We start from the raw sequence: 13,353 nt of genomic DNA, 5'->3' as shown, positions 1-13,353 counted from the left end.
GCCGTATTTTTCTGGGCGCAGTGCTCAGATTATTGCAAAGTGTGATTTCCCAGTAAGGTTATTTTTGAATCTGGCAAGTTGATTGCGTTCAAGAGATGTAAATCTATAATTCTTTAAATGACAATATAATATTTTACCAATGTTTTCTAATTTTAATTATTTAATTTGTGACGCTGACTTGACTGCCGGTTATTGGAGGGAAACGATTTCCTCAACATCAATGCCATAGTAAAACGCTGTTTTTGGATATAAATATGAACTTGATAGAACTAAAAATGCATGCATTGTCTAACATAATGTCCTAGGAGTGTCATCTGATGGAGATTGTAAAAGGTTAGTGCATCATTTTAGCTGGTTTTATGGTTTTGGTGACCCTGTCTTTGAATTGACAAAACATTACACACAACTCTTGTAAATGTACTGTCCTAACTTACTCTAAATTTATGCTTTCGCCGTAAAACCTTTTTGAAATCGTAAAACGTGGTTAGATTAAGGAGATGTTTATCTTTCAAAGGGTGTAAAATAGTTGTATGTTTGAAAAATTTGAATTTTGACATTTATTTGGATTCAAATTTGCCGCTCTTGAAATGCACCTGCTGTTGATGGAGTGCACCACGGGTGGCACGCTAGCGTCCCACCTAGCCCATAGAGGTTAAACAGCGGTTGAAATGCTTCGAAGTACGGTAATGGAATATTTAGACATTTTTTGTCACGCCATGCGCTATGCTCGTGACCGTGGATTACCATTCTGATAGTGTCTAGAACTCACGAAGAAAACGTCGCTGTTTGGATATAATGGATTATTATGATGGATTATTTGGGACCAAACCTACATTTGTTATTGAAGAAGAAGTCCTGGGACTGCATTCTGACGAAGAACAAGAAAGGTAAGAACATTTTTCTTATAGGATATGTGATTTTGGTGAAGGCTGAACTGCGTGGGTGTCTAAATAACTAGCCCTGTGATGCCGGGCTATGTACTTAGAATATTGCAAAATGTGCTTCATCCGAAAAGCTATTTTAAAATCGGACATATCGAGTGCATAGAGGAGTAATGTATCTATAATTCTTAAAATAATTGTTATGCTTTTTGTGAACGTTTATCGTGAGTAATTTAGCAAACTGTTAGTAAATTCCCCGGAAGTATTTGATACATTATGAATATGGTATTCAGGTGAGGTTATCTATGAGATTATCGGTTTACTGTTGTGCGCATAGGTGTAGGTGTATGCTAGTTCTGAACGTCACATGCTAATGTAAAAAGCTGGTTTTTGATATAAATATGAACTTGATTGAAAAAATACATTGGTTAGAGAAGATCATCAAAGGCGAGTGCTGCATTTACTGCCTTTTTTATTTTATTATTTGGGCGGCTCTGCTGACATAATAATAGTGCTATTTCGTTTTCATTATATGGTCTGAAAAAGATCCCCGCTTTCTGCGGTGCATGGAGTGTGGTTAAAGCGGGCTTCAATTGGCAGGGAATTTCGTCCCGCCTGCCCAGAGAGGTTAAACAAATCTAAATATATTTGAGATTCTTCAATGTAGCCACCCTTTGCCTTGATGACAGCTTTGCACACTCTTGGCATTCTCTCAACCATTTTCATGAAGAAGGCATTTCAATTAACAGGTGTGCCTGGTTAAAAGTTAATTTGTGGAATTTATTTCCTTAATGCGTTTGAGTCAATCAGTTGTGTTGTGACAAGGTAGGGGTGGCATACAGAAGATAGCACTATTTGGTAAAATACCAAGTCCATATTATGGCAAGAACAACTCAAATAAGCAAAGAGAAATGACAGTTCATCATTGCTTTAAGACATGAAGGTCAGTCAATATGGAAAAATGTCAAGAACTTTTAAAGTTTCTTCAAGTGCTGTCCTGAAAAACCATCAAGCGCTATGATGAAACTGGCTCTCATGAGGACCACCACAGGAAAGAAAGACCCAGAGTTACCTCTGCTGCAGAGAATAACTTCATTAGAGTCACCAGCATCAGAAATTGCAGCCCAAATAAAAAAATTCACAAAGTTCAAGTAACGGACACATCTCAACATCAACTGTTCAGAGGAGACTGTGTGAATCTGGCCTTCATGGTCAAATTGCTGAAAAGAAACCACTACTAAAGGACACCAATAAGAGGAAGAGACTTACACAGACCAAGAAACACGAGCAATGGACATTAGACCAGTGGAAATCTGTCCTTTGGTTTAAGTGAAATTTGAGATTTTTGGTTCCAACTGCTGTGTCTTTGTGAGACACAGAGTAGGTGAACGGATGATCTCCGAATGTGTGGTTCCCACCGTGAAGCACGGAGCAGGAGGTGTGATTGTGTGGGGGTGCTTTTTGCTGGTGACGCTGTCTGTGATTTATTTAGAATTCAAGGCACACTTAACCAGCATGGCTACCACAGCATTCTGGAGCGATACGCCATCCCATCTGGTTTGCGCTTAGTGGGGCTTTCATTTGTTTTTCAACTGGACAATGACCCAACACACCTAAATGCTGTGTAAGGGTTATTTAACCAATAAGGAGAGTGATGGAGTGCTGCATCAGATGACCTGGCCTCCACAATCACCTGACCTCAACCGAATTGAGATGGTTTGGGATGAGTTGGACCGCAGAGTGAAGGAAAAGCAGCCAACAAGTGCTCAGCATATGTGGGAAAGACTTTTGGAAAAGCATTCCAGGTGAAGCTGGTTGAGAGTCCTAAGAGTGTGCAAAGCAGTCATCAAGGCAAAGGGTGCCTACTTTGAAGAATCTCAAATATGAAATATATTTTGATTGGTTTAACACTTTTTTGGTTACTACATGACTCCATATGTCATTTCTTTTTATAGTTTTGATGTCTTCCCTATTATTCTACAATGTAGAAAATAGTAAAGATAAAGAAAAACCCTTGAATGAGTTCGTGGGTCCAACCTTTTGACTGGTACTGTATATATATTTTTATGTATCACCGCCAGGGGGCACCTGGAAGCAGTGTTTTCAAGCTGTGCAATAACTTAGGCTGCAGGAGCTTACTTGCGGTCTACAGCGCGTCTCGTGTGAATTCTTATGTAGATAATAATAAATGGTCAATATTTGTAGGGGGTAGATTTATTTTTTGTTTTTGAAAATCTGCTTTTTTTTAGATCAATTGTTTTATTTTATGTTCAAGGCAAGCATTAGGCAAAATACATTCATGTTTATCTCAGTACACGTGTGGTCCAGTGGGTACAGCTGCTGACAATGGCACACATATGCCAGCGTAGGCATGGGTTTGAATCCGTCCCACTACTGACCTTTGAATTTTGGGAGGAACTTGTACTTTTCTAGTTACTCTGTGGGCTGTACTTGTACTCTTACTGAATTTCTGAAGGAAGTAACTTACTTTTTACTCTTTTACATGTTACCAAATCATTTCATATACATATATTTATATTATTATGTCGTCGCTGTCGGATGAAATCCTCCTTATCAAAATGTTGTTGATTTTTTTAGATTTTTTTTTTAACTTGAATCTATAGTATTGTGACGACCCTGGGTTTATAAGTGCGGATGTCAACTCTGACGCTGGAGCTTGCTTTTGCGGCACAGTCGATAGCGCACTGGACTTCGGGCTAGAAGGTCCAGGGTTCGAGACCTGCTTCCTGCTGTTTCATTACAATATTGGTTCCCCTTTACGTTTGTATGAATGTTTCACAACTCCTTGACCAATGAAATGTATTAGAAATAGCTTGTCGTCAAAACTCTTAAGTCCATTGTCTCTCAAAGTTGTCCGTCAAACCCAGTTGTATCTCCTCCACAATTCTTGAAGTGAAGAACACTTCACTCCTCAAGATTTGTTTGTTCTTGGGTTCTCAGCCAGACACAATCAGAGGTAAGTTGCACTTTAATTACCTTCTGCCTTTTGTAATAATATATATTTCTGGAGTAAGATAAGTATTTCTAAGATATAATTCTGCTGTTGAAATTGTGTTTTAACCTGTTTAGGATAAGGGGCAGTATTTTCACGGCCGGATAAAAAAACGTACCCAATTTAATCTGGTTATTACTCCTGCCCAGAAACTAGAATATGCATATAATTCGTAGATGTGGATAGAAAACACCCTAAAGTTTCTAAAACTGTTTGAATGGTGTCTGTGAGTATAACAGAACTCATATGGCAGGCCAAAACCTGAGAAGATTCCATAAAGGAAGTGCCCTCTCTGACCATTTCTTGTCCTTCTATAGCCTCTTTATGGAAAATAGAGGGTCTCTGCTGTAACGTGACATTTTCTAAGGCTCTCAGAAGGCGCCAGAACGGGGAATGATGACTCTGCAGTCCCTGGGCGAAAAACAGTAGGGGTTTTGGAAAGTGGTCGATCTGAGAACAATGACACGGGTGCGCGCATGCATGTGAAGACTCCATTTTCTATTTTCAGTCTTTGAACGAAAACAAGGTCTCCCGGTCGGAATATTATCGCTATTTTACGAGAAAAATCGCATAAAAATTGATTTTAAACAGCGTTTGACATGCTTCGAAGTACGGTAATGGAATATTTTGAAATGTTTTGTCACGATATGTGCCGGCGCCTCACCCTTCGATAGTGTCTTGAACGCAAGAACAAAACGCAGCTATTTGGATATAACTATGGATTATTCAACATTGGGTTTTGAAGTAGAAGTCCTGGGAGTGCATTCTGACGAAGAACAGCAAAGGTAATCAAATTTTTCTTATAGTAAATCTGAGTTTGGTGAGTGCCAAACTTGGTGGGTGTCAAAATAGCTAGCCATGATGGCCGGGCTATCTACTCAGAATATTGCAAAATGTGCTTTCACTGAAAAGCTATTTTAAAATCGGACACCGCGATTGCATAAAGGAGTTCTGTATCTATAATTCTTAAAATAATTGTTATGTTTTTTGTGAACGTTTATCGTGAGTAATTTAGTAAATTCACCGGAAGTTTTCGGTGGGTATGCTAGTTCTGAACGTCACATGCTAATGTAGAAAGCTGGTTTTTGATATAAATATGAACTTGATTGAACAAAACATGCATGTATTGTATAACAATGTCCTAGGAGTGTCATCTGATGAAGATCATCAAAGGTTAGTGCTGCATTTAGCTGTGGTTTTGGTTTATGTGACATATATGCTTGCTTGGAAAATGGCTGTGTGATTTGTGTCTAAATAATCTCCTAACATAATCTAATGTTTTGCTTTCGCTGTAAAGCCTTTTTGATTAACGAGAGTCTTAGATTAACGAGAGTCTTATCTTTAAAATGGTGTAAAATAGTTGATTGTTTGATAAAATTGAATTGTGGTATTTTAGTTGGTTTTGTATTTCGCGCCATGCGATGCCATTGGCTGTTGGCTAGGGGTTCCGCAGGCGGAACGGGGTTCCGCTAGTGGAACGTCTGTCCTCAACAGGTTAAGGACAAGTGGAAATCAATGGGTTAGGTAGCTGCTTTGGCTAACCCAGTGTCATGACGTTGGCCTCTTTGAGTACAGGGAGGACAGTTGACCCCCTCCCCCCCCTTGCACCATCCCCCAACCTACCTTCCCCCACCCAGTCCCTGTGTGAAGGAGTGGTAAAATTCCAGAGAAGATTCTCTGGTCACATGGCCCATAGAGAGACACAGTAAATTCTTCCAACTCACAGAATTGGGGAACCGAGCAACATTTGTGTTCTGGAGAAGGTATGGAAGATTGGTGAAGAATCCAGCTACGAACTGGTCCGCTTGGTACAATTTTGTGATACTCAGAAGAGACAATATAGCCATATTACCATAAAACGGTTTATATAATAGCCTCAGGCTTGAGACTTGCATCCACATGGTTGTATAGAATGTATTAATAAGGATAAAGCTATTTGTAATACATTGAGATGCTATGTACTGATGTTAACCTCTCTAGGCTAGGCGGGACGAATTCGTCCCACCTACGTAACAGCCACTGCAAGCCTGTGGCGCGATTTTCAAAACGTTAAAAATCCTATTACTTCAATTTCTCAAACATATGACTATTTTACAGCTATTTAAAGACAAGACTCTCGTTAATCTAACCACACTGTCCGATTTCAAAAAGGCTTTACAACGAAAGCAAAACATTAGATTATGTCAGCAGAGTACCAAGCCAGAAATAATCAGACACCCATTTTTCAAGCCAGCATATAATGTCACCAAAACCCAGAAGACAGCTAAATGCAGCACTCACCTTTGATGATCTTCATCAGATGACAACTCTAGGACATTATGTTATACAATACATGCATGTTTTGTTCAATCAAGTTCATATTTATATCAAAAACCAGCTTTTTACATTAGAATGTGACGTTCAGAACTAGCATACCCCCGCAAACTTCCGGGGAATTCGCTAACATTTTACTAAATTACTCACGATAAACGTTCACAAAAAGCATAACAATTATTTTAAGAATTATAGATACAGACCTCCTCTATGCACTCGATATGTCCGATTTTAAAATAGCTTTTTGGTGAAAGCACATTTTGCAATATTCTAAGTACATAGCCCAGGCATCACGGGCTCGCTATTTAGACACCCGGCAAGTTTAGCACTCACCATAATCATATTTACTATTATAAAAGTTTGATTACCTTTTGTTGTCTTCGTCAGAATGCACACCCAGAACTGCTACTTCAATAACAAATGTTGGTTTGGTCCAAAATAATCCATCGTTATATCCGAATAGCGGCGTTTTTGTTCGTGCGTTCCAGACACTATCCGAAATAGTAAAGAAGTGTCACGCGCATGGCGCAATTCGTGACAATAAAATTCTAAGTATTCCATTACCGTACTTCAAAGCATGTCAACCGCTGTTTAAAATCAATTTTTACGACATTTTTCTCGTAGAAAAGCGATAATATTCCGACAGGGAATCTCCTTTTCGGCAAACAGAGGAAAAAATCCCAAAGGCGGGGGCGGTCGGGGTCACGCGCATAAGCCCAGTGTCCCTTGATCGGCCACTTGAGAAAGGCGATAATGTGTTTCAGCCTGGGGCTGGAATGACGACATTCTGTTTTTTCCCGGGCTCTGAGTGCCTATGGACGACGTGGGAAGTGTCACGTTAGAGCAGAGATCCTTAGTAAATGATAGAGATGGAAAAGAAGTTCAAGAAATGGTCAGACAGGCCACTTCCTGTAAAGGAATCTCTCAGGTTTTGACCTGCCATTTGAGTTCTGTTATACTCACAGACACCATTCAAACAGTTTTAGAAAATTTAGGGTGTTTTCTATCCATATGTAATAAGTATATGCATATTCTAGTTACTGGGTAGGAGTGGTAACCAGATTAAATCGGATATGTTTTTTATCCAGCCGTGTCAATACTGCCCCCTATCCTATAAAGCAATAATTTACGGCACAATGCCTCTCCCCTATTTGATAGTTTGTGTGTATGTATTGACATGTAGGCTACGTGTGCCTTTTTAAAATGTATGTAGTTCTGTTCTTGTCTGTTATTGTTATGTATTATGTCATGTATCACGTTTTGTGTGGACCCCAGGAAGAGTAGCTGCTGCTTTCGCAACAGCTAATGGGGATACTAATAAAATACCAAATACTGATTGAGCATGTTCAGGATGTTCTGGATCGACATGTACGACAGTGTGTTCCAGTTCCCACCAATATCCAGAAACTTCGCATAGACATTGAAGAGGAGTGGGACAACATTCCACAGGCCACAATCAACAGCCTCATCGCGAAGGTGATGTGTTGCACTATATGAGGCAAATGGTGGTCACCAGATACTGACTGTTTTTTTTATTTTAATTTTAAGGTACACTATATAAAGAAAAAAGTATGTGGACACCCCTTCAAATGAGTGAATTTGGCTATTTCAGCTACACCCGTTGCTGACAGGTGTATAAAATTGAGTACACAGCCATGCAATCCCCATAGACAAGCATTGGCATTAGAATGGTTTTACTGAAGAGCTCAGTGACTTTCAACAGGGCACCGTCATAGGATGCCACCTTTACAACAAGTCCTCAGTTTGTCACATTTCTGCCCTGCTAGAGCTACCCCGGTCAACTGCAAGTGCTGTTATTGTGAAGTGGAAACATCTAGAAGCAACAACGACTCAGCCGCAAAGTGGTCATAGAGTTCTTTTCAGTTGACTGATTTCCTTATATGAACTGTAACTCAGTAAAATCTTTGTCTATTCCATTTATATTTTTGTTCAGTGTATCTAATGAAAATCTATTCATTTTTTCTTTTTTCTTTTTCTTTTTACAAATAGTCAATTTTTCCACATTAACATTAGAGTATTTTGTGTAAATTGGTGACCAAAAAAGTAGTGGAATGAAAACCTGAAGGCATTGAGGAAAAGATGGTAAAATGTGTTTATTCTGGAAAATTTGAAACTGCCGTTTGCGCAGTTAGCGTATTACTCTTGTGAAAGTGTATTGAAGTACTTTGGAAAGCTAATGTGGAGTGTACCAACTGAGATTTAAATAATTTACAGAAATAGATTTTTACAAATGTAAAATATTTTTATTATTATGTTATCCTTGTGTTATTGAGAGATAAACATGGTAATACTTTTACTGATTGCACATAAATGATGATCATTCATACATGATAGTGCTTGCTTTGTTATTCTACTGATCTTGTGTTCTTTCTGTCATCCAGTGAACCCCATTCATTGCTGCTCGCAGCTATATTTGAGAATGTGCTTCATCCTTTACATGAGAGACCCAATATTATTACATGACATTTCAATATTTTCAAATGAAAAAGCCCACACAGTGTTACAAATGTTTGAATATGGTATTTAGACAACCTCAAAATACAGATTAATATATTGACTTAATAAAGAACACGTATTTGTTTTGTTTTAAATGTCATGTTATGTGATTCATATACATCCAATAGCCATGTCAATATCAATTATAGTATCATGTAATTTGTACATGATCAAAAACTCTCTCATCCAAATACAGAACACCGTTGATCACCGTCACCACTGCGTTCAAAGAACATGAAATCCTGTTTGGAGACAAAGAATAAAGAAAGAAAAAATGGATACACAATGAATAGGCACGATGGAGACCATCACACTATCATAAATACGTAATTGTTTGATTCATCATAATAGACAGGATTTATAATGGCTTTATATTGATGCACGACAATAGGGGTGTCAGTACTGACTAATTGATTGGTTTGCCAGTCATTTTTCAGCAATGGCTGCTTCACTAGGTCACTGACACAATGATAGAGAAATTCCCTTAGGCTATAATCCATATGTACTGTATATGTGTGTAATGTACTATATAAGAGAGCTCCTATAAAGAATTCCAATGTAGGCTATGTCTTCTTAACTACAAATGCCAAATGAACTTGAATCTGACTTAGCTCTAAACCCTATGGCTGGGTTTACACAGGCAGCCCAATTTTGAGCTTTTGCCAATAATGGGGCCACAGATCATAATTGGGTTGCCTGTGTAAGTCGCAGCCTTTGTCACTTACAATAAGGATGCAGGCCCCCATCAGCACAGCCTTCACCTTGACATCCAGGTCAATGGGGAACTGGATCCCAAAGTTGTCTGAGTCAGTGAAGGCCTCCTTTATCAGCCCACTCCACTGCTTACTTATTCTCCCAATGGGCTGGTCACTGTCCTTACCCATCACCTGTTATAGAAACACAAATGACTCTAATCAGGGTGATGTTCATTAGGCAGCAAATGAAGAAAACGGATTGAAACAGTGAGGGATTACCTGGACTCAATTTTTTCCCCCGTTTTGCTACAGTGTGCCCTAATGAGGACAACCTAGGGTTTAACAGACTCAGGGCTACTTGAACACTCACAAATAGAGATAGACCACAGTCCTCTCCCTAACAGCCAGTGATGTGCTATGCAGACATAGAGGAGTAGATGAGGTGAACTCTTCACCTCAAAATCAACATCTCCACAGCAGCTACAGGCACAGAAAGGACCTTCAATCGTCAGGAGAGTCTCTTTGGCAGCTCCTAGGATGGACAGTTTTGGCTTGAAGGGATGCCAGTTCTGAACCACATAACCTATGGTGGTGCTAGGAGGGGATTGGACCTCCATCTAGGACAGACAAACATTCACAGATACAGAGGAAAATGGTCAATGGAGAAAAATTCATTCAGACGTCAGAGTTTCCTTGAAACAGTATCTTCAATGTTATTTTTATCTTCAATTTTGCAATGATAAAATTGAGCAGACCATCTCTGTTATAAGTGTGTTATAATTGTGTTATTTAGAAGCTGTGTTATAAGTGGCAATACCACTTGCGAGCAACAGGGGAAGTAGCAAGAGGTCTCTGTTATAATAAGTGTATTATAAGCGATTTCAGGCAGCTAGGAAAGTACCAGGTGTCTGTTATACATGTGATATGAGTCTGTTATAAGATGCATTATAAGCAGATAAAATACATCTTACGGACAGCAGAGGAAGTAGCAGGAGGTGTCTGTTGTAAGGGTGTTAAAGGATGTTTTATAATATGTTAATATGTGTGTTATGAACAGTTATAATACCTCTTGCAGGCAGCAGGGCCAGAAGCAGGAGGTGCAGCGGAAGGGCTTGACCAGGTGCATGACCTCCTGGCCACTGTGGTCTTTGATCTTCATCTCAAACATGCGGTTGGGACCGCAGCAGTTCCGGGTACAGCAGTCACTATCCTCCTTGGCCGTGTAGATTTCCTGTCCCAAACTGTTCTTGATTACGTACCGGTTTTTAGTCTCAAAGGAAGTGATGGCTAGAGAGAGCGGGAGCATAGGAAGAAAGGGGTCATGGGGGATGTGGGTGGAGGTGAGAGATCGGAAGTAAATATCATGTCGGAGTAATTACAATTAATGGCATGCTGTGTATAACATGTGCTGCCTTACCCTCCAGCAGTTCCACTTTCTGATGGATCAAGATTTGATCGATCTGTAACAAACAGATAAAGGTAGGATTGGGTACAGAGTTCCCTACCGTGGCCAACTCTCTCCCATCTCTTAACCAATTATCTTATCCCATAAAAGTTAACGTTTTACTTTTTTGAGGTAACAGTTCCATGAACAAAATATAAGACTATTGACTTCACTGTCTTACCTGTGTTAGGTACTCCAGGCCAGGGGGCACTCCTGTTGATCGAAAGTTATTTTCCATGGCGTGGTAGGATCAGTAGCGGCCTGAGCACACCCACATTAATCAGACAATTGACCATGGTGGATGGATGGATAATAAAGTTAGGTGAAATGTGGTTTACAAGCTCAGTTTACAACCATAGGACTAAGCTACATGGTTAATCATTACACTACTCAGTCAATAGCACCATTCAAAGTTGCTTTCCAGTTCATGTGTACTATTCCTTAGTACTATTCCTTTTCTTTTACGTAAATACTATACCAAAACAAAAAATATTGGAAGATGGACTCTTAGAGCTAAGATATCCCTGATCTTACATCCACTTTTTACGTGTCATGGCAATTTTACAGAGCTCCGCTCAAAGTAATACATGCAGCATATAATAGTACTATATATATATTGTAAGAACTTACAATGGAACAACAATTTTAGAATACCAATGAACACATATCCGTACTGAGAATCAACTTACATCCAAATTCCTTGCTATCTGTTGCGCAGAGCTTCTGAAGGTGTTGCTCTCTGTATTGGTGTTGTTCTCTGTATGTGCTAAATAATCGAAGCAATCAGAAGTGATGCATGCGTGTAAGGTGTGTTTTATTGACATGACTGTGAGATGGAAAAAGTATTTTCAGTCCAAGATCAATAGCACCCACATTGAAAGCTCTTTTCCCGCTTTGATTTACACACACATATATTTACTGAAAGAGCTCAGGAGAAATGCATATACAGTATACGTGAGGTTAGAACATTTTGTAAAAGAGTACAGTTACCTGCTTGACGTATAACTCGTCAAACCAAAAAGTCAAAAGGAAAGCACCAGCCTTCCCATGTCGCAACAAGTGACAACTTATATTTCTAAATCTGAATGCACCCCTTGGAAAGCATTTTCTTTAAAACACTGCCTGGGGGGGAAACTAAAAGCCCCAGATTTGCTTATGTGATTTAGTGCGTATCTCAAATTACACAAAGAGCCCTTTCAAAACAAAAATACTGTCTCTCAAGACAAAACAAACAGAATTGTTTTGTCGTTGTCAAGGGGCAAAGGGATACAGTCTTAAACCCAGGAACTATCCTCAGGTGTCTTTCTTTTGTTCAAATCTTCGGTCATGTCGACCGTCCATGCACTTATGACAGAATATGTCTGGCACGTTTGACTATTTGCGGAGGAGAGGTGTACCTATATCTCATACTTGTTGCACTCCATGGGCAGATTTGCCCAAGTCACTCAGTCAGAATAAAAGATCATCGATCACAAAAGAAACCCGGAAAGACAGTGCCGATACTTAGAGACCAAAAAAAGGGCTCTTGAGACCGACGCTGCTAAATGTATGAAATTATTAACCAACTTATTTGCTAAAAGTTCTGTTTCTGCTGGTCCGAGTGCTATGTCTGTGAGAAATGACAGGTCAGCTGCTGCTGCTGCTGCAGTAGAGGACAGAAGTGCAGTCGAGGTAGGAAGAAAACAGAGAAAGATACTCACCCAAACTGACACAGATCATATAGCCTACTACTGCCAGTTAGGCCTAATATTTTGGTTTTATATTGAATTAAATAGTAGGCTAATTAGAGACAGGGGGCTTCGGGGGAACGTTTAGACACTAGTCTACTTGCAATACAGCCTAACAAGTCGTTAGATTGGCTTTTATAACACATACCGTACCAGTCAAAAGTTTGGACACACCTACTCATTCAAGTGTTTTTCTTAATTTTTTTAATAATAGTGAAGACATCGACACTATGAAATAACACATATGGAATCATGTAGTATCCAAAAAAGTGTTAAACAAATCGAAATATATTTTACATTTGAGATTCTTCAAAGTAGTGACCCTTTGTCTTGATGATAGCTTTGCACACTCTTGGCATTTTCTCAACCAGCTTCACGAGGAATGCTTTTCCAACAGTCTTGAAGGAGTTCCCACACACTAGGTGACCCGTTTCAGGAAACTAGGCATATGTCGTGGGTCACTTCATACCTTAAGGGCAATCTTCGGCATTTCCTGTATGATCGATGAGGATCTCCATATTGCAAATGTACGGTCCCTTACTAGATGTCCATGGGTGTAATTAAAACAGGCCGACGGCCTTGGGTCGTCCCCCAGGGGCCAGTCTTTCGGGAAGTCATCAAATAAAGTACTTTGGACATTTGGTTTACGTGTTATAAAATGTTTAATTTTTGGAAATATTTCTGTCACGCGGACTGACGCTGGAGGGACGAAGCAGGTACGGGGAGTAAACATTTAATAAACAACTGACATAGACGAGACAGG

The 13,353-nt window shown here is 39.5% G+C and overlaps 1 protein-coding gene and 1 long non-coding RNA gene across 2 annotated transcripts; one reads left to right on the top strand and one right to left on the bottom strand.

Moving 5' to 3' along the window:
• Positions 1-3,332: 3,332 nt before the first annotated feature.
• On the top strand, positions 3,333-8,554 carry LOC123724434 (uncharacterized). The gene is made up of 2 exons (XR_006756985.1): positions 3,333-3,858; positions 7,483-8,554. It is a non-coding gene; the product is annotated as an uncharacterized lncRNA (long non-coding RNA).
• plscr3a (phospholipid scramblase 3a) lies at positions 8,446-11,635 on the bottom strand. Its single transcript, XM_014123906.2, has 7 exons — positions 11,553-11,635; positions 11,045-11,124; positions 10,837-10,879; positions 10,486-10,706; positions 9,875-10,036; positions 9,450-9,611; positions 8,446-8,966 (listed from the first exon to the last, which is right to left on the bottom strand). Exons 2-7 carry the CDS (start codon positions 11,099-11,101, stop codon positions 8,907-8,909), a joined length of 705 nt encoding a protein of 234 aa, XP_013979381.1. The 5' UTR covers positions 11,102-11,124; positions 11,553-11,635; the 3' UTR covers positions 8,446-8,906.
• Between the last annotated feature and the right edge of the window lie 1,718 nt (positions 11,636-13,353).

This window comes from Salmo salar, chromosome ssa10 (genome assembly GCF_905237065.1).
Source record: "Salmo salar chromosome ssa10, Ssal_v3.1, whole genome shotgun sequence".
Lineage (NCBI taxonomy): Eukaryota > Metazoa > Chordata > Actinopteri > Salmoniformes > Salmonidae > Salmo > Salmo salar.
Note: the sequence above shows the minus strand (reverse complement) of the source record. Positions and strands in the feature narration are given on the sequence as shown.